At 43.5% G+C, this 25674-nt stretch overlaps 1 protein-coding gene across 1 annotated transcript in view; it reads left to right on the top strand.

The window, feature by feature from the left end:
• Nucleotides 1-25674, top strand: part of PAN3 (poly(A) specific ribonuclease subunit PAN3) — a 105211-nt gene that overhangs the window by 65007 nt on the left and 14530 nt on the right. The window contains exons 6-12 of the mRNA XM_073613378.1: nucleotides 4406-4653; nucleotides 8199-8303; nucleotides 12276-12333; nucleotides 13486-13647; nucleotides 21611-21727; nucleotides 23507-23608; nucleotides 25157-25322. Of these exons, the coding sequence (XP_073469479.1) occupies nucleotides 4406-4653; nucleotides 8199-8303; nucleotides 12276-12333; nucleotides 13486-13647; nucleotides 21611-21727; nucleotides 23507-23608; nucleotides 25157-25322 (958 nt within the window). The remainder of the gene's footprint in view (nucleotides 1-4405; nucleotides 4654-8198; nucleotides 8304-12275; nucleotides 12334-13485; nucleotides 13648-21610; nucleotides 21728-23506; nucleotides 23609-25156; nucleotides 25323-25674) is intronic.

The following is a 25674-nucleotide window of genomic DNA, read 5'->3' as shown; positions in this document are numbered from 1 at the left end:
TCGGAAAATCTGATCGTTCTGAACACTGTGGTAAAACACGTACGTTGGGACAATAAACGGGGCAGTAGCCAATAGCTTTTGTCTCTTAATTTATTCTGAGCATGCGTGGCACTTTGTGCGTCGGATTTGTGTACACACGATCGAAATTTCCGACAACGGATTTTGTTGTCGGAAAATTTTATAGCCTGCTCTCAAACTTTGTGTTGGAAATTCCTATGGAAAATGTGTGATGGAGCCTACGCACGGTAGGAATTTCCGACAAGGTCCTGTCACACATTTTCCATTGGAAAATCCTATCGTGTGTACAGGGCATAAGTTTTAGTAAAGCAACACAAGGTTCCCATCCTTTTTTGTCCTAATCCCAAGCATTCAATTTTTTTTAACCCTTTTTGAATGTTTTTGAGCTTTTTGAGTTTTTCGATTACAGTACACCGCAAAAACAATTATCTATGTGCCCTGTTCATACCATAAAGGTGTGCTGCATAAAAATGCAGAATATCTGAGTTTTTATGCAACACATTAATACAATGCCCCTATTAAAAAAAAAATAAATAAATAAAATAAAAATAAAAAAAAAAAGTTGGAATTTTGACATTGTGACCTGTACAGGAAAAAAGTATGCATATAACCAACTGTGTGATTCAGATTTGTGGTTTCTATCCAGCCTTGTGCAGATGCCCTGTGGTGCCTCTTAAAATTCATTCTTTCATTATGAAATGTTTTCTATGGCACACTGTTTTTCGTAATTGTAAAGCTAGCAAAAGTATGCATTGGGATCTTATTTGGAGAGGTGCTCAGCTTCTGGTGGTGAGCAGTTGCAGCGGTGTAGCTAGCACCCAGGCTTTTTTTTTTTTTTTTTTTTTTGCAGTTTGCATCAACAGTGGGAGGAGCTTAAAGGGTCATATGCTTTAATAACACTCACAAGTGAGTATATAACACAGTACAAACCTTTGTACACTTATCTTATTAAAATAAAACTGTTCTATTACATATCCTTAACCACTTGCCGACCTATGTATGTACTCGATTGCGCAAACCGTGCAATGTGCCACTGGACGTGAGCGGGTCCTGAGGACTGTCCCTTGGCGGCCCGCAATCGCAGTAGAGGCAGAACTAGGATCTGTTTATGTAAAGGTGGATCCCTGTTCTGTCAGGAGACCTCATGGAGATCTACTGTTCCCAGTGATCTGTGTTCCAGTGAGCCCAGCCCCAAAACTGTTAGAACACACCCAGGCAACAGTTAACCCTTTGATCACTCCCTAGTGTTAACCACTTTCCTGCCAGTGTTTATACATTGGTGCTTTTTTTTTTTTTCCCAAAAATTGTCGTGTTTTTTTTCGTTTTTATAGCGCAAAAAATAAAAACCGCAGAGGTGATCAAATGCCACCAAAAAGCGATATTTGTGGGAAAAAATATATCAACTTTTGCTTGAGTACAACGTCGCTCAACCGTGCAACTGTCAGTTAAAGCGACAGTGCTGTGTTGCAAAAAATGGTTTGTCATTAAGGGGGTAAATCCTTCTGGGACTGAGGTGGTTAAAGTGATATTGAAGTAATTTTTTTTTTTTTAAAATGACAAACATGTTATACTTGCCTGCTCTGTGTAATGTTTTGCACAGAGAAGTCCCTCGCCGGTGCTCCTGGCCCCTCCATTATGCCAGGTTTCCCCCACAGCAAGCAGCTTTCTATGGAGGCACTCAAGCAGGTGCACTCCCAAGCCATGGCTGTGTTCATTCACACATGGAGCCGTGGCACACCCCGGCCCCCCTCAGTCTCCTGATTGGCTCATGGGCTGTGATGGCAGCGGGAGTCAATGGCTCCCACTGATGCCAAAAGCCCATCAGGAGTGCAAGTCCCTGGAGAGTCGAGGCACGTGGACATCACTGGATCAAGACGGGGGGGGGGGTTCAAACAAGTATTAGGTGGGGCTGGGGGAGCTGCTGCACACAGGTTTTTAACCTTCAAGTATAGAATGCATGAGGGTTGAGCCTTTACAACCACTTTAACAAAGAATGTGCTGTACTTATAATGCAGTCGTCAGGAGTAAGAAATGTAAAATGCAGTGAGGGGAATTTATCAACTGGTGCAGTCAGAATCACAGCTGTACATGGCAACCAATCAGCTTCCAACTTCAGCTTGCTTAGATTTTGAAAATGAGCTGATTGGGTGCCATGCACAGCTGCTCCGATTTGTCAGTTCTAGTTTAGATCAATTCCCCTAAGGGCTCATTCAGACAGGTGCTGAGACAGGTCCTGTATGCTGGGCCACTTTTTGCTGCATCTGCAGCCACCAGAGCTTCACCTATAGAAGTTGGTGCTCCACAATCCCCCTCTCATAGTCCAGGGACTCCAGACATCTGCTGTCCTAGTCCAGGACCTCCATACATCCTCTGGGACCTTCAGGCACCCACACACCTAGTCCAGTATCTCCCTTGACCCCCCCCCCCCCCATCCAGGGGCCTTTGCCATACCTACCACCATTTTCTAGTCAGGGCCTCCTCTGCACCCCTTCCCCTCTTAATCCAAGGCCTCCTCCAGCCCCCCCCCCAATTCAGAGCCTCTGCTGCACTCTGTCCTCCAAATCCAGGTCCCTTGCCTCACCAACCCCCCTTTTCAAGTTTAGGGCCTCTGGTGTACTCCCCTCCTAGTCCCAGGGCCTCCCCTGCACTCCCCCTCTCCTAAGTTGGTCTTTTTCGCACAAATCCTTTTCTAGTCCAGGGCCTCATCTCCACCACACTCCCCCAATCCTTTGCCATTCCAACCCTACCTTCCCAGTCCAGGGCCTTCTGCACGCAAACCCCTCTCCTTGTCCTAATAAATGCCTTTCAGTTCCAGGAAGGCTCTCCCATATAATTGTACTGCAGCTGGGATGCCTCACTCGGAAAAGTTATGGGCTGTTTGGCTACTGGGCAGGACTAGGAGGGAGACCCCACAGCACTCCACCGAGGGTGCTGCTGGCACCGGGTGCCTCTGCTCTACGGTGTTACTCCTGCCGGTTCAAGTGTAATGGACAGGCAGCACCCACTGCATAGTTTGCCAGATTATCACTCTGCCCATCCATCCTATAGAAAAGCATTCCAGAGCGATGCTGCAGCTACTGTTTGCTTATCAACATGGCAACCGTAGCTGAAGCATTGCTCTAGAATGCGGTAGGAGCAGAGTAATTCAGCGCTAGTGTGGTCTCCCTCCTATTTGATTCTCCAGTATTTGGCAAACTATGCAGCAGGCGCTGCCTGTCCATTACACTTGATCTGGTGGCAGTGACACCCTTAGAGCAGCGGTTTCCAGTGCGGGTGGATGCGCCGTTGCTGGACCAGGAGTTGACTGCAGAAACTACTTGGTTTGAATGTTATAATTTTGATCTGAGTTTTTCATTTCTGTAAAGGTCCCAAAACTCTTCCAAGATGTTTGAAAGGCCTAGTTTACATGGGCATTTGTTTTCATGTTTGTCATGTGTTTTATCAAGCACTTGACAGGTTTGAACCTGCTAGCTCCTATACTGCATGTTCACAATTAATCTGGAATTGCTTAAAATAAACGTCGGCTTCTTGCACCAAAATGTTCTACGAAAATTAAATTTTGCCAGTACCTGATGAACCAGCCGAAATTTCAATCTGTCTATGGCCAGCTTTACATATAAATATAATTGTTAATTTGTGTGTGTTCAGCTTTAAAGGATGTGCAATAAGTCTGGCCAGATGTGCCTGTAAACCCAGCTGTGTCATAGTCCCATGAGAGCTATTTCTATATGTGTTTTTGCACATAGCAGTTATGGCAGGCTTTTAGTGTCATGCCCTAAAACTGTCCTTTCGGTTCCATCTGTAATGGCAAGCACTGGAAGTTTCCACTAGTTGTGAGTGAAATGGTTTTCATTATTTAGGTTTTCTATGCTAATTGTGCAAATTATGAGAGTATGTGGGGTTTTTCTTGACTCGGCGAGGTGTTTTAGAGAGGGTGTTTTTTTACACCATCTTTTATGTTCGGTTTCCCAGCACAAATCATCCTTCTATTGTATTGCATACATTATTTGCTCTTTAATGACAGTTTGCAACTATGTGTAATACACTAAATGTGCTACATACAGCTAAATATATTTGTTTTGACAATTTCTGGCCACTTTTTTGCAACTATTACATGCATTCAATTCACTTTCACATAATGCACTTTTGAGAAAACACTAAACATTCGTCTGAACCACACTAGAATATTTTAGATAATTTTATTTTGAAGAACAGTGTTAAGTTTCATCGTCTAATGCATTTAAAACCCAAAAGCATACAGTAGGTCTATATGTATTTTTGTTAATCACTTTATTTTTTGATATTTTATACTGTGAAGGATTTTAATTTACTGGGACTCCAGTTTACGGTGTCGCTGACTCTAGCCATGTCTTTGTCGTTTTTTTAGGGATGTCGCTGTCTGCTGGGTCTTCCCCTCTCCATTCCCCTAAAATCACACCACACACTTCTCCTGCCCCTCGACGGCGAAGTCACACACCCAACCCAGCTACTTACATGGTGCCGACTAGTGCCTCAACACCAGTTACTAACTCCGTTTCCCAGCCCCCATCTGCAGGACAGGTTATCCAGAAGGAGACTGTTGGGGGAACCACCTATTTCTACACAGACACCACTCCAGCACCACTCACCGGAATGGTATGTGCAGAGGAAAAATTATTTCAGATACATGTTTTTTTTCATCTTGTCTTTAAATTGTCAGGTAACATTTTGCTATAAGTTTGCTTGTCCGTAAGGGCAAGTTCACACCAGACTGCGTTATGCGTTGCGCAGCTTGTTCCTGTGATTCTTGATGTGAACTGGCCCTAAGGCCCCTTTCACACGGTCGGACCGTTCAGGTCCGTCTGTCAGTTTTGACGGCAGACCTGAAGGGGCGCTCCATATTAGCCTATGGAGCGACGGATGTCAGCGGAAGAAAAAAAAAACCTGTCATACTTGCTCTGTGCAGTGGTCTTGCACAGAGCAGCCCAGATGCTCCTATTCTCGGGTCCCTCTTTGGCTCTCCTGGCCCCTCCCTCCTGTTGAGCGCCCCCACAGCAAGCAGTTTGCTATGGGGGCACCCGAGCCGCAGCTCCCCATGTCCATTCAGACACTGAGCTGTGGCCCGGAACACCACCCCCCACCCCATTGGCTCACTGACTTTGATAGCAGTGGGGGGCCAATGGCGCTTCGCTTCATCTCAGCCAATAAGGGAGTGTCCGGACAGCTCAGTCTCTCGTACAACATCACTGGATGGAGATGGGGCTCAGGTAAGTATAGGGTGGCTGCTGGACACAGTTTACTTTTTATCTTAATGCATTGAATGCATTAAGATAAAAAAACCTGCCTTTACAACCACTTTACTTTTTTTTTCTATTTACTTCTCACTATCTACACAAGCTGTTTAGGATCCTGGCAGGCAAATCTCACTCCATCCCCTGCAGGCTGCAGCAACTTGTGTAAGTCTTGGTTCACATCTATGCAGCTGCGCTTGATGCGTTTTTCAGGCACGTTTTGTGTTTTTTTAAACCTGCGGGGAGTGCAAAAAACGGTGTAGGGTTCCCCTCACCCCATATGCGTGTGTGTGTGTGTATAGATAGTGTTTTTTTTTTTTTTTTTTTTTTTTTATGGCTTGAGGCCCCTGCAAAATCCAGACCCTTATCCGAGCAGGTCAGGAAAGGTAGGGGATGAGCAAACGCCCCCCCCCCCCCCCAAACCAGGCCACATGCCCTCAAAGTGGGGGGGCGGGTTCTTTGGGGCAGGAAAGCTCTGCCCCCCCACCCTAAAGTACCCTGCCCCCATGTTGATGAGGACAAGGGCCTTTTCCCGACAACCCTGGCCAGTGGTTGTCGGGATCTGCTGGTGGGGTGCTTATTGGAATCTGGAAGCCCCCCCCCCCCCAAATAACAAGGGGGTGCCCCCCAAATCCCCCACTAATGTGAATTCACCAAAACATGACATGTTAAACTATAAGAGCTGGTTTTTGAAGTCCCTTTATTAAAAAAAAAAGCCCGGAGCTGTAATCTTCCGGTGCCATCTTCTCCTGTGGAGCTGTCTTCCTTTTGCTACTATTCCACAGCAGCCGCCCAAATATTAAAACTTGAGGCATCTGCACCCTATAATAGAAAAAAATGAATACTTCTCTCCAGGGCTCTATATGAGAGCTAGCGGCACCACTGCTGTGTCCCCTTCTGGGGTGCCATGGTTTTATTTTGCTGGCTGCAATGTTGGTACATCGCTATCTGGACTTGGTGGCCAGCGGGAAGAACCACAGTGACTAGTAGAGGGCACTCCTTAACACACCTGGAAGTGATGGATAGCCTATGTCAGTATTTATCTTTTTTGCATTGTGCAAGTCAGAAAGCAATCAAAGCTTGTCATAAGATGACCAGTATGCACCCGTGGTACTATACAATGTATGTAATTGTGGTCAGATTGGGTAAAGGGACAGCTGCACATGTGGTGTGTAATTCTGCATTCTTGTATGGAAAGAATAAAACCCTGCCACCACTTGTTCCAGAACTGCTATCTCTAATGTGTGGCCTCAGAGCACAAATGAAAAGGTGCAACTTGGGTATTCATAAATTTTACAAAAAAAATCTAAATCGGTTTTAACTTTTGTACTTAAACTTGTTCAGATCATGTGTTGCAGTTTATTTCTCTGCAGTTTTCTGTAATGGAAGGAAACCCATTTTTCTCTGGGGTCAAAATCGCACTACAAGACATATTTTAAAATTACCAATATCAAGTCGCACTATATTTTCATAAAGTGAGTCCGTGCTGTGAATTGAAATACTTCAGCCTTTCTAAAGTGAATATAAAATTAAAGTGCACATTGTAAACAGTCCACTCAAATTTCTAGTAGATCTCCACTGCGGAAACACACAATGCACCGGGGAATGTTGATCTTTTTATCACAAGCGCTTCTGGCTTAATACCCAGCCCGAGCCTTTTTATTGCATACAGCCAAGATCCCAGCGTCTTCACAGGAATTGTAACTCCTGTTACAGGTATGTTTTGCCGGATGTTTCCCATAAGAGTGATAAAAGCTTCCATAGCGTAAAATCGTAGGGTACCCGTGGTTCTGGGATTTGCGTGCATCGCGGTGACGTCAGCACGTCGCTCCCCCCCCCCTCACTGCAATGCACGCAAATCCCGGAACCACGGGTTGCAATTGAGAGCCGGCCGGTTCTATACTGCATGTTATGCTTTTAATGTAAGTGCAATACTTTTTTACTCTAATTAAATAACACACCCTATAATTTTACGCTATGGAAGCTTTTATCACTTTTTTATGGGAAACATCCGGCAAAACATACCTGTAAGAGTTACCACTCCTGTGAAGATGCTGGGTATTAAAGCAGAGGTTCACACAAAAATCTCTGCTTTTTGGAACCCCCCCCCCCTCCGGTGTCACATTTGGCACCTTTCAGGGGGGTGCAGATACCTGTATAAACGCACAGATCCCAGAGACAGCAGGGACCATCTGGATTGCGCAGCATGACTTGCGCAGGTGCAGTAGGGAATCGGGATGTGAAGCTGCAAGGCTTCACGTCCTGATTCCCTTACCGAAGATGGCAGCACTCGAGAGCCGCGTGACAGATCGGCTTCGGGTGCCGACATCGCGGGCGCTCTGGACAGGTAAGTGTCCTTATTTTAAAAGTTAGCAGCTGCAGTATTTGTAGCTGCTGACTTTAAAAAAAAAAAAATTTGGTGGACCTCCGCTTTAAGCCAGAAGCGCTTGTAATCTCCTATAAGATCAACAGGAGTTGTAAGCGGCAGTGTGTGAAGGTGGAAGGCAGATCTTTTTCTCTCATCATCATTTCTGTGTGCATTGTGTGGTGTTTTCACAGTGGAGATCTACTAGCAATTTGAGTGGACTGTTTACAGTGTGCAATTTGATCAATTTTATATTCGCTCTAGAAAGGTTTAAGTATTTCAATTTCACAGCACGGACTCCCTTTATGAAAATATAGCGCGTCTTGATATTGGAAATTGGTTGTGTATTTTGCAGAAAAATTGTGTGTGTGATATTGATGTATATTTACAACTTTTATCACAGCATTTGGGACAGCGCAGTCATTTTTTAAATTAATATTCTAAAATGCATATTAAAACTGTTGTACCTTTCCAGTGTGAATGAGCCTTTAAAGGTTGTTTTATGTTTTTAGCATTAACACCTTTCTTTGTTCCCTTACAAAAAGGTGTTCCCAAATTATCACATTTACCCTCCTGCTGCTCCTCATGTGGCTTACATGCAGCCAAAAGCAAATGCACCGTCCTTCTTCATGGCTGATGAACTCAGGCAGGTATGGTCAAAGATCTTATCTTCATGTAATTGCTTTTGAGGTGTGTGTTTATCTATTTTTATTTTTTTTTAATTATATTATATGATGGTAATGTTCCTTCACCCCCTTTTCGCTGACCTCGGCTATTTGCATTTATTTTTTTTCCTATTGCAGCAAAGACTTGCTGTGTACCAAGAAATACAAATTTGCTACTGCTCAAAGGAATGGAGATGAAAATAGTGCTTGCACTAATGCCACAAGAATTATTACAGCTCAGGACATGCACATTAGCTCAGTTTACTAGGTCTGTCTAGTTTTTAGCACGTTTTAGGGAAAGTGGGATGGTTGGGGGTCTGAGTCCCAAGTTGGGCTTGAAGGTTCACCTTTTCAGAAATATGGGAGCTGGCATTGCTTGCCTCTTTCTGAAATGCTGTTGGCCTGGATGTGTCAACTTGTGAATCGGAACCAACACAAGCATGCAGTAAACAAAAAACCATTAACTTGTTGAAGCACGTTTTTTTTTTTTTTTTTTTTTCATTTTACTGCCCTAACTGTAAAGAACCCCTTACACTGAATATTGAACAGTTTCTCATCCCAGCTTCCTTGTGTGGCCCCATAGTCTGCTACAGCTTGGCATTGCATAACATTTCTTAGCCTGTCAGCTACTAGAACCCCCAGATCTTTATCCATTCTATGTTCCCCCAGAGGTTCTCCCTTTGACGTGTAACTTGCATCTATATTTTAAGCTCCCAACTGCATTATTTTCATACATTGAACCTCATCTGCCATATAGCTGGCCACCACTCTGTTTTAACTAGGCTTTCTTGTAAAGTTGCTATATCCTGCTGTGAAGTTTATTGCCCTTCTTGGTCTTGTATAATCAGCAAACACAGCCCTGGGGCACACAGCTCACAATTCCAAACCATTCAGAAAATGCCATTAATCACTACCCTCTGGACACGCTCCTGCAAGCAGTTTTCTATTCAGGAACATACTTTCATCCATGCCAGAAGACCTTTATCTGTAAATCGTTTTTGTGGTACTATATCGAATGGGTTCAATTTAACCCTTTTTATTGCAGCCAAGAGTTTACATTTGGGTTCTCTCCTTTCCTTCCACTTTGTAGAAGTGATTTGAATGGCCAATCACTTCTACGCTTCCCAGAAGTGCTCATGCCCGTGAGTCAGGTGTCCAAAACCACCTTTTTAAATTGGAGTGGTGAGAGTTTGATTAACATCTATTCACCAATTTCCCCTGTGATGCATGGGCTTGTCCTAGCCTGGCTACTGTGGCCAGGAAAGGGTAAAATCTGAGAAATGTGCTCTGCTTTGGTTGTGGCCCCTAATATCGCTGCACTGATTACGATTGCTACAGAGCGCTGGACGGCCCTGTTATAAAGTTTAGTGTGCAAATAAAGAGTTGTATAAAAATAAACTTGATTTGCAAATCCCAGAACACAGGGTATATTCTTTATTACAATAGGTTATGCTGCAACTTTCAGGTGACTTGGCACTGGAAAAAAAAATCTCTCACCAGGCATAACCCTCCCAGCTAGGCGTAGCCTCAATCTTTTTTTTTTTTTTTTTTTGCTAGTGTCCTGGGTGATTGTTTATGCAGTCTTCAAATTATTTTCTTCTAGCTGATTTTTCCTCAACTTTTCCGATCTGCGACTAAGACTACCTTATCCAGATCTGTTGCCTATGGTTTCCAGGTCCCTGTAATGTCCACATGTGACAGCCTGTGATGTTGTCATTTGGCGCTGCAACCTGTTCATTTGTATGTTGACAGGGTGGCTGCAGATGACTATTTTCAAGGCAGAGCCTACTTGTAGATCCAGCACTTTACTATCTTAAGACCCTCATGATTCTGGCAGACAATATACCAGTGTTTATGGATACTTCAGAAAAACGTTTGGAGGCCTTATTTAAAGCTTTCTTTTGCTCTCGTGGGGGCGGCCTTACAACCCGCAGTCTGACTGTAGGCGCACGTCAAGCCCTCAAGGTTTGGACTTGTTGGATGAGTGATGGCGATCCTCTCTAGAAAGAAAAGCTTGGAAGGGTGTTTGTTTTTTGTTTTTTGTTTTTTGTTTTTTTTTTTTTGTTTTTTTTCTTTTGGGACAAATTGAAGTGTCAATGTTTTTACAATGATAAAGGATATACAGTATCTCACAAGTGAGTACACCCCTCTCACATTTTTGTAAATATTTTATCTTCATGTGACAACACTGAAGAAATGACGCTTTGCTACAATGTAGTGAGTGTACAGCTTGTATAACAGTGTAAATTTGCTGTCCCCTCAAAATAACAGCCGTTAATGTCTAAACCGCTGGCAACAAGTGAGTACACCCCTAAGTGAAAATGTCCACATTTGCCCCAGTTGGCCATTTTTCCCCTCCCTGGTGTCATGTGACTCGTTAGTGTTACAAGGTCTCAGGTGTGTTTAAATTTGGTGTTATCTCATTCTCTCTTACTGGTTTCTGGAAGTTCAACATGGCACCTCATGGAAGAGAACTCTCTGATCTGAAAAAAATAATTTTTGCTCTACATTTAAGATGGACTAGGCTATAAGAAGATTGCCAAGACCCTGAAATTGAGCTGCAGCACGGTGGCCAAGACCATACAGTGGTTTAACAGGACAGGTTCCACTCAGAACAGGCCTCGCCATGGTCGACCAAAGAAGTTGAGTGCATGTGCTCGGCGTCATATCCAGAGGTTGTCTTTGGGAAATAGATGTATGAGTACTGCCTGCATTGCTGCAGAGGTTGAAGGGGTGGGGGGGGGGGTCAGACTGTCGGTGCTCGGACCATACGCTGCACACTGCATCAAATTGGTCTGCATGGCTGTCGTCCCAGAAGGAAGCCTCTTCTGGAGATGATGCACAAAGCCTGCAAACTGTTTGCTGAAGACAAGCAGACTAAGGACATGGTCTCATCAGACCACAGGACATGGTTCCAGTAATCCAAGAAACTTACTTATTTGGTTCAGATGGTGTCAAGTGTGTGGCGGCAACCAGGTGAGGAGTACAAAGACAAGTGTCTTGCCTACGGTCAAGCATGGTGGTGGAAGTGTCATTGTCTGGGGCTGCATGAGTGCTGCCAGCACTTGGGAGCTACAGTTCATTGAGGGAACCATGAATGCCAACATGTACTGTGACATACTGAAGCAGAGCATGATCTCCTCCTGTCTTTGGATACTGGGCCGTAGGACAGTATTCCAACTTAACGACCCCAAACACACCTCCAAGACTACCACTGCCTTGCTAAAGAAGCTGAGGGTAAAGGTGATGGACTGGCCAAGCATGTCTCCAGACCTAAACCCTATTGAGCATCTGTGGGGCATCCTCAAACGGAAGGTGGAGGGAGTGCAAGGTCTCTAACATCCACCAGCTTTGTCATGGAGGAGTGGAAGAGGACTCCAGCGGCAACCTGTCAAGCTCTGGTGAACTCCATGCCCAAGAGGGTTAAGGCAGTGCTGGAAAATAATGGTGGCCACAGAATATTGACACTTTGTGCCCAATTGGACATTTTCACTTAGGGGGATGCTGACTTTTGTTGCCAGCAGTTTAGACATTAATAGTTGTGTTATTTTGAGGGGACAGCAAATTTACACCGTTATACAAGCTGTAACTCACTACTTTACATTGTAGCAAAGTGTCATTTCTTCAGTGTTGTCACATGAAAAGACATAATATATTTACAAAAAATGTGAGGGGTGTACTCACTTTTGTGAGATGATATGACATGGCAATCAAGCTAGAACATGAAGACTTTTTTTTAATGAGAGATTTCTGAGACTTAAATTATTGCAAGTTCTCTCAGCTGAAGACGAGCAAACCCTGGAATACATTTGTTTGGTTGGTGTTTTGCATCCTTTATGCTACGGGTCATCGGATTTCAGAAAAAATATTGAGCGTGTTGAAAACCATTTTGGCATATTTGTAGAGAAAAAATTTGTGGAGCCAGTGTTTACATGGAGTTTTTTTTTTTCATTTTAGGAGTTGGTTAATCGTCACTTAATAACAATGGCTCAGATTGATCAAGCAGATATGCCAGGTAAGTTTATCGTATTTTTTAGTCCTTATGGACCACAGGTGTTTTTTTTCTAAATGCTACTTTTAGAGGTGTGTTTTTGTTTGTGTGGGTTTTTTTTCCCTTCTGCCTCTAAGCGCCCCTTTGTCCATGCACACAGGCATTTAGAGGCAGAAAAAAACACCTGCCAGCGCATTCAGGAGCACCAGCATTTTGGCAGCTTGGTTCATTTAATTGGCCAGAATATTAAACACTCAAGCACTTGATGCGCTTAAACGTGTTTTAATTCTGCTTTTCTCCTGCCAGGTGGTAAGAGCTGGGCAAACGCCGAGTGTGCATGAGGCCTTTTTATCATGAGGATTTAATTTTGTATTGTTTCTTTTGAAAATTGTAAGCATTAGAAAGCAATTATCTGTTATGCTTGTCACATTCTCAAATTCGAGTAAATAATTGCAATGCTGGCGTTTCTGTAATGTGACAGAGCACATAAATGTACATTTTGCTGTGTATTTCATAAATGCAAATTGAGATTAATGGCACTCTAAGCGCAGGGAAAAAACGCACTCTACTTCAAAAAAAGGTTGTAGTGTCTTTGGGGCATTTGTCACATGTAGGGCAGCACATTTCAAGTGAATGGACTATGAGCAAACGCTGGATCGTGAGTTGCGCTCAAGTTAGAATTCAGCCTAAAGTGTACTTCTGGGCAAACAAAATCCCCATTTACGACTTCTCTGCAATATTGCCCCCCCCCCCTTTTTTTTTTAATTTTTTTTTTTCTTTCCTCATCCAGAACTGCTATGTGATGGGGGGGGGGGGGGGGCAAAACAGGAAACTCATGATCCACGTTAGTTTAAAAGGCACCCCTATGCCCATAGACCCCCTCTGGTTCATGTGTTTCCTTCAGCCAGACAGGACCTCCCTGGGTTCCAACTCTTGTACAGGTATTGGGGTGCCTGGGGAGAGGCTGGCGCTGGGTTCCTGGTACTAGCTTGATGGGGTGGATTCCTAGGCTGCGCTGTTCTTTATGACCCCCGTGTGTGTGTGTGTGTGTGTGTGTGTAGCTAGTCCTTGGTTTTACTGTTTTTGAGATTCTTACTCTGTGGTAACCAGAGTTTTTATTTGAAAAGGTCAAAATTATGGAGAAATATAAACGTGTTTGTTGGTTTTTTTTTATAGGTGTACCTGCAGAGGTTGACAGCTACCACAGCCTTTTTCCACTGGAACCGCTGCCCCCTCCTAACCGAATACATAAGACAAGCAACTTTGGATACATTACATCATGCTACAAAGCTGTAAACAACAAGGATGACCTGACCTACTGTCTCAGAAGAGTTCATGGTGAGAATGTGTGCAATTTGTTTTTACTTGTACAACCCATTTTGAATGTTTTTCACATTTTAGGGACAATTTACACTAGCTGCTTTTACAAAGCCTGGTGTTTGGTCTGGTGGAATTGCCGATGCACCAATCATGGCTCATCACACTTTTCATTAAAAAAAAAACTTTATTGAAATGTCACCCAGACATCTCCTTAAGTCCACTTGGCCTGCCACACGGTGTGAGGCAGTGACTTGCCTGCTTTGTGCTGCACTGAAAGCCGTGCATACCACCGCAACACAGTGGTGTGAACCGGGCACACAGACAAGAGTTTGTCCCAGAGGCAGTGGGACTGCAGTGGGCAGCTATTCCAGAGCAGTCCCATTGTCATTGGCGTGAATGAACCCGAAGGGGCCCCTCCTTCACACAGTTGATTCGTATAGGTCTGCCTTTCTCTTTGGGGAGGAGGAGGGGGTGTGACTTGATTGGAAGATCCATGCATTCCTATTGACCAGCAGGTGTACACAGGCTTGTGTCCGTTTACACCTGCCTTCCATCGGGTCTACTAAAAAGATTGCATCCTTTCATTTGGGTGGGCTGGCTAGGAGGCAGCTGGGTGTAAACCGACAGTGGAGTCAGTTTACACCTGGCCACCCAAAGAGCAGAGCGGGGTCGTCTGCTCTGCAGATACTGAGTGGTCACGGACCTGTCATCCACCCCACTCTGAGCAGACAGATCATCTGTTGATCGGAACAAAAGGTGCCTATGTGAATGGACCCTTACCCTCTGTTTGAAGTAATTGTTGAACTTCTGATTTGCAACTAGATGGTAGCTCTGTCTTTGACTAGGCCTCACTCCACACCTCTCCTTAACTGTTGCAATAACATATCAACCAAACAATGAGTATACGGTCTTCTGTGAGGCAGGAGACTCAAATACCTACATTGTTGCACAGGAAAACAGCCATTTATTAAGGGGTCAAGCCAAGTTATTCAATTTGTTAGGGGATTTTCACTTGGTTTGCTGACAAAGGCAAAGTGGTCCAACTCTGGCTTATATTTATCGAATCTTTTGTCTTATTGTACCGAACACAGGTCTTCAAGTAATAATGCATGGCTATATGCTGCACCATATAATGCACTGGCACATACACATAGCTTTTACACTCCCTCATATAACCCTTTCCATCATGCACGCTTCAGTTTTTTGCAAGTGTCTTTGGGTGGATGTATCTTTCTGTATGAGTGACGGTTGGTTATTTAGGGAGGACTGAAAGCTGCACCAGGCCACTGGCAGAGGGTGTCAGCATGGAGCGGAGTGACGCTGATCCAGAAAGCTAAGATAGCTGTGGGGCAGGCCTGTAAGGTTGCAGCAGGCAACACGCAGGGCATAGTGCCATGTGTATGCCACCTGCTGGGTGCCTCACAGGGTTAGGGCTGTGGTCCACCTGCCTGCCAGTCCTTTAAGACCCACACCCTCTAACCGGGCGAGGGAGGAGAGGTGCCTGACCAAGTTTGTCCTAGGAATATGGCCCAAGGTGTGGCGAGTCAGATGCTGACCCCATTAGGTGTTTTGAGTAGGCAAGTACTGGAGCATGTGGATTGGGTTTGCGGACCCCCTAAGCCATATCTCAGTGATGCCAAGCATACAGGGAAGCTCCCCATTAGGGCTGGTTCCATGTGACTGGCCAGGCACCTCAGGATACTGTGCAACAGGGAATCTGGTTCTTTATTCCTGATCTAGCTTCATGAGGGCACATGTGCAGGCACCATATTGGTACTCCTTATCTACTAGAGTGCAATTTTTGTCTACAAATGTGTGGATGCCATATTGTTCAAGGGGGCGCAAATGCTGTTTTCTGCCTAGGACATGTGAGGCAGGCAGCTTCCTAATTTCTTTAGTCCCCTTTTTAGAGACTGGCTAAGCATCACTAGAATGGCACCAGGCCAATGTGGTGCCTATATTTGATAAAAGGCTTTACCAAGTAACTACAGGCTGGTTAGTTCGACTTTCCATAGTTGAAGATGCTTGAAAGTCTGATAAAACTACAGAGCTTTTGCTAGAAAAGTTTTAAACAGTAGCATGGATTCATTAAAGACCAAATTTATCAAACAACAAATTGGCTTTCTTTTTATGAGGAAGTAAGCAAAAGCTTCAATAAAGGAGTGACTGTGGATATGGTATACTTGGGTTTTGCAAAAGCGTTTGATACAGTTAACATGGCTAATGTAAGTAAGCGCCCCCCCCCAAGAGTCACTATAATTTTATATGAAAAGCCAAATGAAAGGAAACGGCAACCTTTTGGACCTGGTGCATTGCAATTAAAAAAATATATATAACATGAGCCAATTGTGCAAATCCTGTAGATCAAACTACAATGCTTGCATACTCTGCACAGCTGCAAAGAATTTTTACATGAACATTGGAACAAATCCCAAGACTAACATGAAACAGTTGAAATGTGCCACTAAAATGACAGTGCTTTGTAATTTATAAAATCTAAAACATTTATGCTCTCTACCCAATGGTGAATGTCACTTTTCCATACGGCATTATCATTTGGCCTAAATTTCATGTACAGTATATGCAATTTCCTAAATATAATATATATTTATATTTATCGTTTATTTCACTTTGCACACATTCATTTGCAGCATTTTTAATATAGAACTCTTCAAACTAAAAGATCAGTGTTGTGTCAGAACACCACATTTATGATGCTGTCCCATACTTGCCAAATAGTGTCTTCATTTAAAGCAGTTCTTTCCCCAGTTAAAGTGAAGTCTTGTCTACCTCACGCAAGCCATAGATCGTTTTTCTTGGTCTGTGCGATCCGGCCGAATGTCGATCCATGTATGGCTGGCTGAAGTGTGTGACTATTGGGCCTCATGCACACTGGTCATTTTTACAGCTGCTGTTTGGTGTTTTTTCTGCAGCCAGTAAACTCCTCAGCAGGTTATCCTATGTGGCCACACAGGCTGTTAGTGCTTTTTGGCAGGGGTGTTTTCAGGCTGGGAAAACCTGTGTGTGTGTGTGTGTGTGTGTGTTTGTTACAAGTAATATATAAATGGAAAAAAATGTGAATGAAACCAAGATATTGATAATGCAAGTCATAGTAAATTTGTCTTCATAAAGTGTATAATTGCAGCTCCTATAAGGGTCCAACCCAGAGAGGATTGGGGTTGTAAATTTGAGGGACTCTGCAAGGGAATTACAGGTAAACCAGGCATGCCACCTTGGCACCCAAACGCCCCTATTGAGAACTGAGTGGGTGGAGGCTCTGATAACTGGCACTTGTCGTTACCTGTTACCGGTTAACTGAGGTTTGAGTCGCTCTACTCCTCTGGTGTTCAATTTTATAATCATTCCTCATTGGGAATTATCCCTAGATGTTCATCCCCAAACACTGTCAAACTGCAGCAACATTTAGATTGTCTTGTATGACTCTACTTGGGAAGCTTTAGTCACTGTTCAGGGGAGGGTAGAGAAAAGGGCAGGAGGAGTGGGGTGTCGGCTTGCACATGTATTCTGTGTGACGGCATACAATGTCTCATGGGTATCCCCGGGTCAAGCAATTATGAAATGTTTAAGAGGTTATGGAAATCTGCCGATTCCGTAAAGTGTAGCCAGCAGGCGCAGGTTTTTTGAATTTTGTCAGGGTCTCCCTTGGTAAATTAGGGCCTCCATGTCGGCTATTGCATTGGAGCCACTCAAATAGTCGGGGTGTATTTCTCCAGTGTATGGGTATGCAGTGTTGATGAGGTGGAGGGTGAGATTGTTTGTAGGCCGATTTGGGTATGGATGTGTGGTGAAGCAGGTATTGTGCCAGGGTGATGTCTGGAGTATAGGTTATTTGCGTGGTAAGGCGATGTATTTCTTTCCAGAAGGGCTGTATGAGCTTTGGAGCATGGCGCCCTGGGTTACGTTGCATCTCCAAAGCGGGGAGACACTGGGATGGTAATTGTGGATCCTATCTGGGGTCCTGTACCATCTAGAGTAGATTTTGAATCCATTTTCTTGTGCTGTTATGTTGATGGACCCTTTGTGAATGTGGGCATAGATTCGCTCCCATTCTTATTTAGACAGATCTAATGCAAGTTCTTTCCCAATGCTGGCTAGTTGCATTTGCCTTGGGATCGCAGCCTGTGAACATGAGTATATGTCTGACATCAAGTGTCTTTGGGGTTCCAATCTGGTGCAGATCACTTCAAAGGCAGTGTGATCCCTGTGCCAGTTGGAGAGGGGCTTGGAGCTATTAAGTGTCTGATTTGAAGGTATTTGAAGAAAGGAATGGTTCGGTCAGGGAATTGAGAGGAGAGAGCTGGGTAGAAGCTTGCCTTTTTTTAAATGTGTTCTGTTCCAAGTGGTGGCTCGTGGTGTGGGTTACTTGGGTTAAGCTCAGTCCAGGAGGGAAGTCTGGGTTCCGATCGATAGGGGTCCAAGGTCTGGGTGAGGGGGGCAGATTTAGTTTCTTGCATGAAGCTCTGTAGGGTCGGGGCTATTAGTGGGTGAGCGGCGCTCCTATTTAGGGATCGTGGTTTGTTTGATCCACGGTAGGTGGTAGATTGGTACATGGGCAAATGACTCTATTTTAATCCATTCTTTAGTATTTGCGTGGACGTGCTAGTCTATTCTAGTCAGGTGGTATTTGTAAAGATCTGGAAGTCCAATTCCTCTCAATTTAGGGAGGACCAATCTTGCCCAGCCCAATTGAGGGCTTTTGGAGGACCAGATGAAATTTCTGCAAATCTGTTTGGTGTAAAGAATGTTAAGGGAATTTGATCGGTAAGGTCTGAAAAAGGTAATGGAGTCTGGGTAGGATATTCATTTTTATAATTGCTGCTCTTCCAAACCAAGAGAAGGGGCCTGTGTTCCATTTTTGGAGGTCTTGTTGGATGACTTTAAGAATAGGGAGGAAGTTTCTGGAGTCTAGATCGGGTAATTTTTTTGTGGCAAGTTGGATACCTAGGTAGGTGATGGCGTGAGGGTCCCAGCCAAAGGGAAAATTTTGGTTTGGCATTGTCACAATTGCTGTGGGAAGGGAAATGTTCGGTGCCCTTGATTTTGCAGAGTTGATTTGGAGTTTGTAGAGTGCTTTGAAGAGAGAAGTCTTTTAATAAGTTGGGTATAATGGTAATGGGGTCTGTGACAAATAGCAGAATGTTGTCTGCGTATGCCGCTAATTTGAAATGTCTGTTTTTAATGTAGACTCCTTTTTTTTAATGTTTGGCTTTAATTCTGCGAAGAGGTTCCAGGGTAAGCACAAAGATGAGGGGGGGGGGATAGGGGGCAGCCTTGGCGTGTGCCATGCGATATGGAGAAGGCATCCAACAGGCGACCGTTGACCCAAATTCTTGCGGTTGGCGTTGCATATAGAGCGAGGATTAATTGCAGCATGCGATCTTGAAAACCCATTGCCTTTAAAGCTGCTGTTATGTAGTCCCATGCCACTGTCTAATGCCTTCTCTGCATCGAGTGATTGTAGAAAACCTGGTTTGGAGCATGAGGACAGCCAGTGATGAATTTTGATAGCTTTTAGGGTGTTGTCTCTGGCCTCCCGTCCAGGGATGACTCCAACCTGGTCCAATGAGACCAGTTTGGAGAGTAGAGGAAGTAGTCGATTTGCGAGTACTTTCGTATAAAGTTTCATGTCTACATTTTTAGGAGTGATATAGGCCGGTAGTTTGACACCATAGTGGAGTCTTTGCCTGGTTTCGGTATCAGTGTTATGTGGGCTTCTAGGATGTCTTTGTGAGCATGAGATGAGGAGGAAAGTGAATTAAATGTTTTCAACAAGTGGGGTAGTAGAACATCTGCAAAGGATTTATAATGGCTAACAGTTAAGCCATCAGGACCAGAGCTTTTGTCAGTCTTCAATAGTTTTAAGGCTTCAGGGGTTCCTTCCAGGGAGATGGGGCGTTCCAGTGCATCCGCTTCAGATGCGTTATTAGGTTTGGGGCCATATTGATTTAGAAAATTGTCAATGGTCTCTTTTCGTTCGGTGTCCTTACCAGTCGGGGTGGTTCAATTATATAGTTTGGTGTAATGTACAAAATTGGTATGCTATGCCTTCCGATGTGACAATTGTTACCCAAGGGGTCTTTGATGGTGTGAATGGTTGATGCAACCTTTTTAAGTTGAAGGGCTCTAGCAAGCATTTTCCCTGATTTGTTCTCGAATTCGTAGTATAGCCTCCGCGTTAGTGCATATATTTTTTTTTTTTATATTTTTTTTTTCCCCCTAACTCTTCTAGGATATCTTCTCTGGCCTTCAGTAAGTTTAGTGTTTTGGTGGCTAGAGTTTGTGGGTTTTTTCGAGAGTGGAAGCGCATCGACAACTCTCCAATACGAGCTTTTCTGGCTTTATTTCTTTTAGCGGCAATGGAGATGAGTTCACCCTTAAGCATTTATGCGCTGCCCATTGTGTCCCACGTGTGGTGTCTGTGGATTCGTTCTCTCTAATACTGTGAGGTGTGTGCTGATTTTCCCGGAGATTTCAATGTTGGTCAATAGGGAGTTATTGAGACTCCAAATCGCTGATTTTGTATGTGCTGTCGGGAACGTCAAGGTCCTAGAGATGGGGTTGTGGTCCGAGAGGAGCATGGGGTCTATGGTTGCATTAGTGAGGAGTGCCAGATCGTTTTGTGTGATGAAGTAGTCAATCCTAGAGTATTTGTGTGGCAGCGAGAAGAACGTGCCTATTAGGAGCGTATAAGTTTGCTAATGTGACAGGCTTGTTGTGAATTGAGAAACCTGTATCTGCCCTTGTTATCGCGCTGAACATCTTGCACCTGGATGAGACACTGGAGATGAGGATGGGTACACCCTTGGATTTAGAGTCTTCATTGGAGGCATGGTAGGCTACAGGAAAAAAGTTGCTATAGAGTTTAGGAACTTTATCAGACCGGAAGTGGGTCTCCTGAAGAAACTGTCTGCTTTCGTCTTTTGTAAGGTCAGGACTAGTTGGGATCTTTTTACTGGAATGTTTAGTCCGCATATGTTCAGTGAATATAACTTTTACCTTCGGGGGGGGGGGGGGGGTGTGTGTGTGTGTGTGTGTGTGTGTGTGTAAGTAAGTCGTGGTGCGCCATGATCGGGACAGGGGAATCGGAGTGGCAAGGGGAGCTAGGTTAGGGGTAGAAGAGGATCTCTCCTATTAAACTGGGGGGGGGGCGGTTCAAGCCCACCCTACTCAAAATGAGTTGTTTCGGTAAGGTACAGTGTGTAACAAACCAACGACAGTCAACACTGTACTATGTCACTGTGTGGGTGTTGGTAAAGTCCAAGCGAGGAAGAATTGCGTGCAATACATGTCAACCCGCCGCTACAGGGTATTGGATCAGGCATGTGGAGGTAAACCCTATGTGTTGTGCTCTCAAGGATAGGTTAAGAGTCATTGTTTAGAAATGATGGTGTTGGTTGGCTATTGGTGTTTTTATAACGTCCAGTGTGCATGAGGCCTTGGCATCTGATATCCTGTAAACAGTTCAGGGTCTTCTGCAGTACAGAAGATTTGAAGACTTGCCCAGCCTAATTTACTAGTATTGTTTCTGCACTTTTTGGGGGCTATACCAGGTTTGTTTTATCCTAGGTGAAAATGAGCAGCAATCCTCTAAGGCTGTCTATTTCCAATAGTTTCAACTGTATACTGTCAGAATGTATTGTGCTTTTAAAGAGCATAGTTCAAGTTAATCTCCGGGCAGTTTTTTTTTTTTTTTTTTTGGTATTAAGTTTTAACTATTGTCCACAGTGGAAAGATTACCCCCTCAAATCTTTTCTCCAGTGATTGGTGCCATAAGTATAGAAACAAGGGAAAGCGCCAAACACTGGTGAAAACATTTGGCTATTAGTGGGAAAGACTGGAACATCTTAGATTCTGTCTTACTGTCGCTGTTCCTATTGCCAAGTTTTTTCCTCACTTCCTAATCCAATGCTAAACCTTTCCTATACTGTCCAATGCTGAAAATGTATTTCTTTTTCTTTAGGCTTTCGTCTGGTGAACACAAAATGCATGTCTTTAGTGGATACATGGAAAAAAGTCCAACATTCAAATATTGTTTCCTTACGAGAAATGTTTACAACCAAAGCATTTGGAGAACATTGTAAGTGTCACTGTTACATTCTACTGAAAATGATTGCACTGGGAACTTTTATGTAAACCCTCACTTTGTAGAACAACTTGCTCAGTTTAAAATAGAAATAAAAGTCAAAACATTTTGTGTATAGATTCAAGAAAAAATTAGAACACTGCCCCACACATATCCTTTCCCACTTTGCCCCCTATCTCTGTAACTGCATTGCCATTTTTCTTCAGGGCTTTCTGATAATGCTGTACTGGCCCTGCCCACATGACTTAAAGCTGAGCACCTTTCAGGGGGATGGGGGTGGAAACAGGTGACCTATTTTTTTTTTTTTTTTTTTTTTTGACAGGCCCTTCTTCCCCACTTCCGGAGATGGGCCTTGGCTCGATCTCCCAGATATTTGCCCCTCCTTCCCCTGCCGCCTGGCCAATTAGTGCAGCGAGCAGTAGGGAACCTGCTGTGAAGCTGAAAGGCTTCACTACCAGGTTGCTTTTCCAGGAATGGCGGTGGAAGCACCTGGGTGTCATCCTGGGGATTGACAGGGGTGCCGACATTGCGGGCTCCCTGGACAAGTGCCCTAATAAGTCAGCAGCTACAGTATTTGTTTTCACCCAGGCTGGACCTCCCCTTTAAGAGAACCCTGAGCTCCGCGTAGTCAGTTTTGCATTCAGAGCTCCTTGCTCCACACCCTTTATAGATGACAGAATGTTGTCACCGTTGCACATGCGCCAGGATGATGTGCCACAAACTCTTAAGCAAAAAAGAACAAAAATCATTCTTTCCTTTTGGCTACAGAAAGTTTCTAGCGTTTTTTTTTTTTCCCCCCCAAGTAACCACTTTAAAGGCGCAATCGTATGTGACTTCAGTTCTGAAGTTCTTTCATAGGCCTAATTCCAAGCATTTGCCTGTGCTCCGAGAGTTGCATACATCTTACCATACTAGTGAGTGTATGTATGCTTCATTGTTTGCATAAGTGGCTATTCATTTGTTTGACAGGCTGAATGTGACTCCCTGGGCACAGGAACATAAGTGGAATTTTACCCCCAACACGGGTGCTATTAACCCTTTTTTTGGCTGCTAGCGGGAGTTAAAAATGCTGCTAAAACCAGCGGCGCTTTACCGCTAACTCCCGCACCGCCCCAGTGTGAAAGGGGTCTAAAACTTTTAGTATAGTGTCCTTAAGACTTGTATAGAATCCTTCTATTTCACAGCACGATTTACTTTTATAACTGTTCAGTATTAGTAAAGTTTTTTTTTTTTTTTTTTTTTTTTTTTTTTTTTTTTCTCCATAAATGAGCACTTCCAACACACAACAGTTGGCTTATACATGGTGTCATGAGTGTTTATTTTTGTAGTCCAGATTTCCTTGAGTATGAGTTTGTCAAGGGGCAAATATCTACACATCCATTTGAGACATTTCGGAGATCGTTCAGATTTCTTAGATGGGTGCATTTCACCTGCATCTGGCTGCTTTTGTACCCTTCAGTGAACTGGCAAGGGGAGAGAAGCAGTCGGAATGCAAGCGCAATGTTTCAGTAACCATCTCTGGCATCATGGCACAGAGCAGTGTTTACTGCTCCCAACACTTGGCAAGGGCAACATGTGTGTAAGGTCTACTTTGAAGCTGTTCACCAAAGTGGCTTTAGCTGCATGGGACTATTTTTATTTGATCTTGCTAAAAAAAAGTTTATAAAACAATGTCTTTTGTGTTCTGTTTAATGAATAAAATTGTTTATCGAAGCGGTTGCATAACTATATTTTACACTTCTTCCTTTTTTTTTTTTTTCCCCTCTCCTCAAGCCTTGGTTTTTGCATATGACTTCCATGCTGGAGCAGAGACCATGATGAGCAGACATTTTAATGATCCCAGTGCAGATGGCTATTTTACCAAGAGAAAATGGGGTAATGTCAATAGTTTTAATCTACCCAAATCACAATCCCCATCCTGTGTGTGTGTGTTGTTTTTTTTTTTTTTTTTTTTTTTTTTTTTTTTTTTATGCTGATTATATTTGATTTTGTTGCAGCTTATCTAGCTGTACTGTTTAAGAAGCAAGTTGGCAAAAGCCCTCCATGTTTCACTAAATGAATGTGTTTTTTTTTTTTGTTTTTTTTTTTCCCCTTTAACTTTTATGTGGCCATTTGTATACCTGAGAGCAGTTTTAGCCCCGGTTTGCGCAGAATGCAGCTTCAGCGAGTGCAGGAACCTTTTTTAAAAAATGGTGCAAGTCGGAGTCGCACAGATATGAGCAGTTTAATAGCCAGAAATGAGACTGACTCAAATTGCAGCATTGAGAACATAAGATGGGGGGGAGGGTTTAGCTGTTAAGAAAAAACCTTGCCATTTCATATTTGAAAAAAGTGCTAACGTGCAACAGTTGTGTTTTCATTCATTCCTGCGTAGAAATAGCATGCATATAAATGCAGCAGCGAGACATTCTAAGCGCACCCTTAATTCTTATGCCATCTTTAGAGCTGGATGAGTATTGAACCAGAACTGTGAAGATGTTGTGCTGTTTACTGTAACGCATCATAGATGTTTAAATAGGATAGGACACATATTTCAGGCCCACAAAATACTTTGTACTTTCTTATAGTTCCTTTGTGTGGTAAGTGCATTACCAACAGGTACCACTTGAGCACAAGGTTTCTTTCGGTGACGGTCTTCAGGTTTTGAAGCTTCCCTAAGATTCTGAGGAGTTAGAGCACCCACCATATCTTTCCTAAGGACTTTTTTGGACTCTGTTATATATGAATTTACATTTTTGTGTGAAATTCGTTTGTCCTTTTAATTGCACTAAATATTCCTAGTTATTTAGCGCTGTTAATGCTGGGATGATTATTTTGATCTTTGCATTTTATTATTGGTTTTATTTATATAATAGCTGCTACAGTGCACCAACTCCACTTCTCCATTTGAGCGCTGGGATCAGTGATGCATAGGGGGTTATTTACGAAAGGCAAATCCACTTTGCACTACAAGTGCAAAGTGCACCTGAAATTGCACTGAAAGTGCACTTGGAAGGGGTAGATCTGAAATGAGGGGAAGCTCTGCTGATTTTTATCATCCAATCATGTGCAAGCTAAAATGCTGTTTTTTTTTTTTTTTTTTATTTTCCTTGCATGTCCCCCTCATATCAGTGACTCACATACAGTGACTGCATTTCAAGTGCACTTGTAGTGCAAAGTGGATTTGCCTTTCGTAAATGACCCCCATAGTGTTTCTGATATATTGATTGCCCACAAAATACTAGTTGGGGAAAGATTTACATAGCCCTCTTGTGACACCAGCAATCTGCTATCAATTGCTGGTTTGTTTAAAGACAGAGCAGCATGGCATTGGTGGAGCTATGTTTTTACACATTACAATTGCGTTTAAAGATGTGTGCATATTGTAGATTAAGTTACAATAGCATGTGCATGATCTTTATGTAGCTTTTAAAACTTCTATAGGCCAACATGATGGTCCATTGCCTCGTCAACATGCTGGATTGTTACCAGAGTCCCTCATTTGGGCATATATCGTCCAGTTGAGTTCGGCGTTGCGAACTATTCACACAGCAGGACTCGCATGTCGTGTTATGGATCCAAGTAAAATTCTCATCACTGGGAAAACCAGGTACATATGTTGTGACTCACATTTTGTAATGTGTTATAGAATTTTTCGGCCAAAAAGTTCAGCAGCCATTTAGTATTTTGTGCTCCCTTTCCAGCTCACCTCTATTAATATGGTATCATGCAGAGGTAGGCGATGACCAGCTGGTACTGGAGTAACCCTAGATTAGGGATTCTGCAAATAATGGGGAAACCTTTTAATTCTAGCAGTAAATCCAGGGTCACGGGAGTTTATCTGGAAATGCCATACATTGTGAGAATTCCTCAGTTATCCCTTCAATGCTGCATCTCCATGCTTAAAGTGAACCTTTCCAGAGAAACGTGGGGCTGCCATTACTGACCTAAATATAAAAGCT

This window comes from Aquarana catesbeiana, linkage group LG02 (genome assembly GCF_042186555.1).
Source record: "Aquarana catesbeiana isolate 2022-GZ linkage group LG02, ASM4218655v1, whole genome shotgun sequence".
NCBI lineage: Eukaryota > Metazoa > Chordata > Amphibia > Anura > Ranidae > Aquarana > Aquarana catesbeiana.
The sequence above is the reverse complement of the archived record's forward strand: the minus strand, read 5'-3'. Positions and strand labels throughout refer to the sequence as shown.